General features: G+C 29.4%; 1 protein-coding gene across 1 annotated transcript; it reads right to left on the reverse strand.

The window, feature by feature from the left end:
• Nucleotides 1-671: 671 nt before the first annotated feature.
• LOC114266005 (cytochrome P450 81Q32) lies at nucleotides 672-5807 on the reverse strand. Its single transcript, XM_028206890.2, is given in 3 exon segments — nucleotides 672-1435; nucleotides 4871-4889; nucleotides 4891-5807. Coding segments are annotated over 3 exon segments (1488 nt in total). The 5' UTR covers nucleotides 5754-5807; the 3' UTR covers nucleotides 672-829.
• Between the last annotated feature and the right edge of the window lie 518 nt (nucleotides 5808-6325).

Here is a 6325-nt window from a genome sequence, read left to right on the forward strand (position 1 = left end):
TTTCGTTTGGCAAGAGGCTATTTTAGCCAATTAGCCAAAAAGTTACTAAATTAGCCAAAAAGCCAACAACCCATACCAAAAAGTTAAAGATTCTCTTTTCTCTCTACTTTTTGCACATCTTTTCGTAATTAGCCAAAAAGTCATCCCAAACATATAAGTTTTTTTTACCTACCTTTTTAGCCAAATAGCAAAAAAGTTACTAAATTAGCCTGTTCCCAAACGAGGCAATGAAATTTTTTATTCAACATTGGAGATACTCTAAGAAACACAACTTGATATCTCTAATGTGTAACACTTGACACAACTTCATTCCCTCATCGAGCATGACACAATACAAAAGCCAAAACAAGAGTGCTTTTATATCCATTGAACAAACAAGGGTTGTATTTGTACCAAAAATGACTCCATGACATAATGAAGAAAAATGGACTTCAAAAGGATAGCATTACTATTGCTAACTTGTTTAAAAATTCAACCTCATATATACTCATAAGACTACTACAATACTAACAAGTTCAAAGCAAAAGAAAAATAGATGAAGCCAAAAAAAAGAAAAAAAAAGAAGAAAGAAAAGAAAAAAAAAGTACAATGTTCTGTCTTAATGGTGCTACAACATAGAAAAACATATTAAACTTATGAAAAATAATATTTAAGCCCACTGTTCACACTCATTTTATAGACATAATGATGTCAAAGTACTAGAGAAAATATGAGAGAGAGTGTTACATTTTATATCATAATTGATTGCCACATTACTAAACTTGAAAATTAGGTCTAATTTTTGGTCTTAAATAACAATCTTACAAATTGATCAAACATTATTGTAGCTTCAAAGAACTTTGTTCATGATGTCACGTGCTTTACACATGACTTCTAGTGGTTCGAGTTTGGGCATGGTTAGTCCTTTGCCTTCTGTGAGATCAACAGCCTTTTTACTCACCCTTTCCCATTCGAAGCATTGAATCAATGACGCTAAGCTCAAACCCACCACACGTTGGGCTAACCCAGCCCCTGGACAGGATCTCCTTCCCATCCCAAAAGGCATCAACTTGTGTCCTTCCGCTTCTCCACCTTCAAACCTTTCGGGCTTAAAACTTGTAGGGTCATTCCACACTTGAGGGTTTCTATGAATGGCCCACGCATTGACCAACAAGATTGTATCGCGTGGCACATCGAAACCTCCAATTGTACAATCATTAGATGCCATGTGTGGTACCAACAGTGGTGCTGCGGGGAACAATCGAAAAGTTTCGGAAATGATAGCTTGAAGGTAATTCAACTTGGAGAGATCAGGTTCATCGATTAGGCATTCTTGGCCAACTTGAATGTCCAACTCAGCTCTGGCCTTCTTCAACACCTCTGGATGGTTTACTAAAAGAGACATTGCCCATTCCATTGTTACTGCTGATGTGTCCGTGCCCGCAAGTATCATGACCTAGACGTTATAAATTTACAAATTAACAATAAAATATCAAAAACCAATGCATTGTTGTATTTTGACATTTTTTGCGTATTATTGACAGTGCGACAAAAACCTTCATGGATAGCATTGTCATGTTGTTATACCTATTATTGGGTGTTTGAGATTGATTTTTTTTAGAGGGTTTTTTTTTTTTTTTCAAGAAACTTTAGGATTTTAAGTTCTACCCAATTAGGCGAACCAAAAAAGTAAAATAAATAAATAATTTGAAAAAAGTTTACTAAAAACCAAAAAAAAAGTGTAAAAATAATTGATATTTTTCATTTTTTTGAAAACTTTTTAGATTCTTCTACACTAGATGGACCGAAAAATTTAAAAAAAAAAAAATGCCATAAATTTTTAAAAAAAACATTAAAGAAAAAATTGAAAAAAATGTGACTATTTTTTAATTGGATGTCAAACAACCTCTCGGTACATACAACTTTTCTGAAGAAAGGTCATAATTAAAAAATTCAAAATATTATTCTCAAAATTGTTAGATAATTAATTTTTTTTAACACATTTGCATTATTTATATTTCATAAATTATAAGCAAAATATGCACTATCACTTTCATATACTCTAAAAATTTAAAAATAAAATAAATAAATTATAAATAATTTCTACACCAAGCACTGCCATTATATAATTGTAATGAAAATCCCCGTTACAATCCATGGTTTTGTTTGGAAAGAACTAATTTAACTTGACTTTTTAACTAATTTACCTTAGTTAAAGGGTAAATTAACTCCGTTTGAGAAGTACTTTGGCTTTTTTTGGTTTAAATGTAATAATTGTAAGAGAAAAAGTAAAATAATTATAATTTAAATATAATATTTTATTTTATTGACTTATTTAGTCTATTTAATCTTTTTACACTTATTTAAATAAAAAAATTGTTGTCAAACGACAACGTAATAATGCTTCTATAGTCATAGATATACACATATAGCGGAGCCACGGTGGGTCGCGAGGGGGGGTGGATTGTCACGTGCCCCTGGGTTTTGGAATATATATATATTTTCGTAAACATAAAGAAAATATTTTAAATAAAAAAATTATAAAATATTATTTAAAATGAAATATTAATCACATTTTTAAAATTATGAGAATAATAATTTTTATTTTTTATTGAAAATAAAGATATTACGATAAGTCATATTATTATCTATAAAAATTTCAATACAATGGTGATATCTATTATTATTGACATACAATTATAATTAATCTCAATGAAAATATAAAATTTATTGAATTGTTAATTACATTTGACATTTGGGATTCATCCTCTATGTGTTTCTTTACTATTGTTTGGTGATATCATATGATAATGATGACGTGATATTACTATTATATTGAATTTTTACTGAAATTTTGTATAAAAAATTACTTTATCATTATATAATTTATTTTAAAATTTATATCCATAACTTTTTTTTTAATTTTATATTATGCATGATATACTAGTTATAAATAATATATATATATATATATTTCTTGAAATTAATCGTAAAAATTTATGTGAAGTATTTTTGTAAAAATTATGCCCCCTCTGATTTAATTTCTTAACTCTGCCACTGTACATATATATACTAATTATTCAAAAGTCAATAACTTATGAGAGAATTACATCTCAATAGGACACAATTTTTTTTTACACAAACATGGAGGGGATACAAGTCACACTTGCGCCCTTACATCCTTTCACTTGCACCCCCATTACAAACATTACTTGCGCCCATATATTTTTGTAATTTTTTTTAATTTGTCTCACTGCATTGAAATGCTCCAAACTTATCCAACAAATAGTCCATAAGTAAAAAGACGTTCAACAGAAATTAATAATTAAAAAATATTATAAATATTAATAATTAATATCATAATTTTTTTTATAACTATTATGTGATATTCTTTTAAAAATCACTTGACATGGTGGTTTGAGAATGGAATATTTTAGTTGATTTTTTTTTTTATTTTTTATAAAAAAAATGTGTGAAAAAAATAAAAAGGGTAGACTGATCAAATATTTTTTTTATTTTTTAATTAAAATAGTCTATTTCTAAACAAGGCCTCATTAGCCTTAGGAAAAATAAATACACATTTTTTTACATTTAATACAAATTTTGATAAATCATTTATGATTTCTAGTATCAACTCTAGAAAAAAATACACATGACTAGAAAATAGTACATTAAAATTATCAGACTCATGAAATTTGTTCAGATTTATAAATATGAACATCTTATTTACTTTTATAATAATGTTTTGTTCCCGAATCTTTCTTTCCCGAATCCCTAATTGTCCAAAATGACGTCATTTTGGATTCTCTTACCGGTAAGATATATTAAAATTCTTTTATCGGTAAGATAATTTTCATTAAATAACCCCCTCGTAAAATGAAACTACCGTTTAAAACGACGTCGTTTTGAATTCGGAATAAATTCGAGCTTGAAAATTTCGAACTACGTATCATTACTGTTATTTTTATCAATATGAACAAATGTAAGAGTTAAAAGTTGGGAAATTTATAGATCAATTTTTCTTTTCAAAATAATTATTAACTCATGAAAAAATATATAATTTTAATTATTAAAATTTATTACTAATTTTAATTTTAAATTTATTTTAATTTAATTTTTTTTTGTGTGTGTATACAAATACACACTAAACTGTTAATTCTCCTTAGAAGTTTAGTGATTGAAATTAAATAATCATAACAATAAACTTTTATATGAATCATTAAAAAATATTCAAAATTACATGTAACATATTTTAATTCTACAAAAATGAAGAATCAAAATATATTTATAACATTGGCCATGTTTTTATTTATTTTTTATTATTATTATTTTTAACTAAAGTTACAAAAAAAAAAAAACTAAAATTATCAATAAGATAAAATATCACATTAAATTTATAATCATTTTACTTTTTTTTCTTACAAATATCACATCTAACTAAAAAAAATCTAGCAATATTCCCAAATACAAATATTTTGGTCGATTTTTGGCTGCTTAATGCTAAAAAGCCTCGTTTGGGATAAATTTTTTGATTTTTGTAAAAAAATAAAATAAAATGATTATAGTTTGGATCCGACATCTTATCTTATTGAGTTAAAAAATTAATTTTATCTTTTTATAATTATTTTAGCCAAAAAATCTCATTTTAACTTATGCCAAATAAAAGCTAAAATAATTAATTTTCCAAACGAGCCATTATTACGTCATGCCACTAGTCGAGTCTTGTTCCTTTGAAATAATTTTTTTATACTAAGTAATTTTAAAGTAGTAAATATATTCTTTTTTAGTAAATTTTTTTTTGATTTTTGAACTAAAACAATTGCATGAGAAACGAGGCCTCAATCACTTCAAAAAATCAATCAAAGAAAAATTACTCTAGTGTGGCACTTACCAAGACAAGCCCTCTGATGATTGCTATAATATTCAGGCTGCGATTCTTGCAACGACAGCAAATGATCTATCATCGAATTCCCACTCTTATCGCTTCTGTGTTCATCGATCAGACCTTGCAACAACGCGTCCATCCTCTTATGAATTCTACCCAAATTCTTCTCAAAATTCCCATAATCAATCCACCTCAAAACCGGTAAGAAATCGTTAGGATTCGACGCACCGCCGTATTCGAATGTCTCGCTCACCAGATCCCTAAACTGCTTCGCCTCCTCGTAGTTCTCCAATTCCTCACCGTAGTATCGCTTTCCGGCGATCATTCTCATGATGATGTTGAAGCTCAGCTCCGAAAACTTTGATTTCAGTTCGACTTTTGCGAAATCAGTCGACGAATTTCGATACAGATTTCGGAGGAGGATCTTGATTTCGTCTTTTCGGACCGATAAGAAGGCGTTGAGTCGAGTCGTGGAGAAGATTTCGAGCGACATGAGGCGGCGGAGGTTGCGCCAGTGGTCGCCGTAGGGGGAGGCGGCGACGCTGGTGTAGTTGTAGCCGATGTACTTGCCGCCGAGGAGCGGGGGACGATTGGCTAACACGACGTCGTTCTTTGTGAAGCATTCCTCCACGGCGGAAGGCGACGAGACCACCACGACGAGGCGGGAGCCGAAGCGGAGGGAGAAGACGGAGCCGAGGTTTTGAGAGATTCGGTGGAAAGTTCGGTGGAGAGGTGGTTTGAGGAGGTGGAGATGACCTATGACCGGAAGAGCTGGTGGACTTGGGGGGAGGTTACGGCGGCGCTGAGATCTTAATTGTGAGAAGAACTTGAAAGCAATAATGAGAGTGAGAACGGAAAGCGATGCGTATGTTAGGAAGGCAGCTTCCATGTTCGGTTGTACAAATTTTGGTGGGTATTTCTCAACTTGGGTGTTTGGGTATATATATATATATATATATATAGGGAAATTCCACCGAATGTATCCTAGTTATGATTTTTGTATTAGAGTTCGTTTCGCCTTCGTTAATATAATCAAATTTTTTTTTTTTTTTGTGTTGAGATTGTTTTAGTCTGATTTTTTTAGTTTCGTTAGATTTTTAATTTTTTTTGTAAATTTTTACGAGAGAAAAATATAATAATTATGAATAAAAAATAATCTTTTATCTTATTAATTTTAATAGTCTATTTTATCTTTTTATAATTATTTAATCCCAACATAAATGTCAAATCGAAGCTTATTTGATTAGGATCTAATTAAGTTTTAGAGATGATTACTTCAGAAATTAGTTATATTTTTTTTTAATTACGGTGCAATTTTTTTTTATACTTTTTTTAGATGTTTAATTTTTTTCAATTACGACTCTTTCAATTATAATAACAATGATACTATATATATCAATTAGTATATTAATTAATATATCAATACATATTATAACATTATTTTTGATCTCACCTATTATA

The sequence above is a fragment of the Camellia sinensis genome, chromosome 4 (assembly GCF_055761805.1).
Source record: "Camellia sinensis isolate YWXY chromosome 4, ASM5576180v1, whole genome shotgun sequence".
In the NCBI taxonomy this organism is placed as follows: Eukaryota; Viridiplantae; Streptophyta; class Magnoliopsida; order Ericales; family Theaceae; genus Camellia; species Camellia sinensis.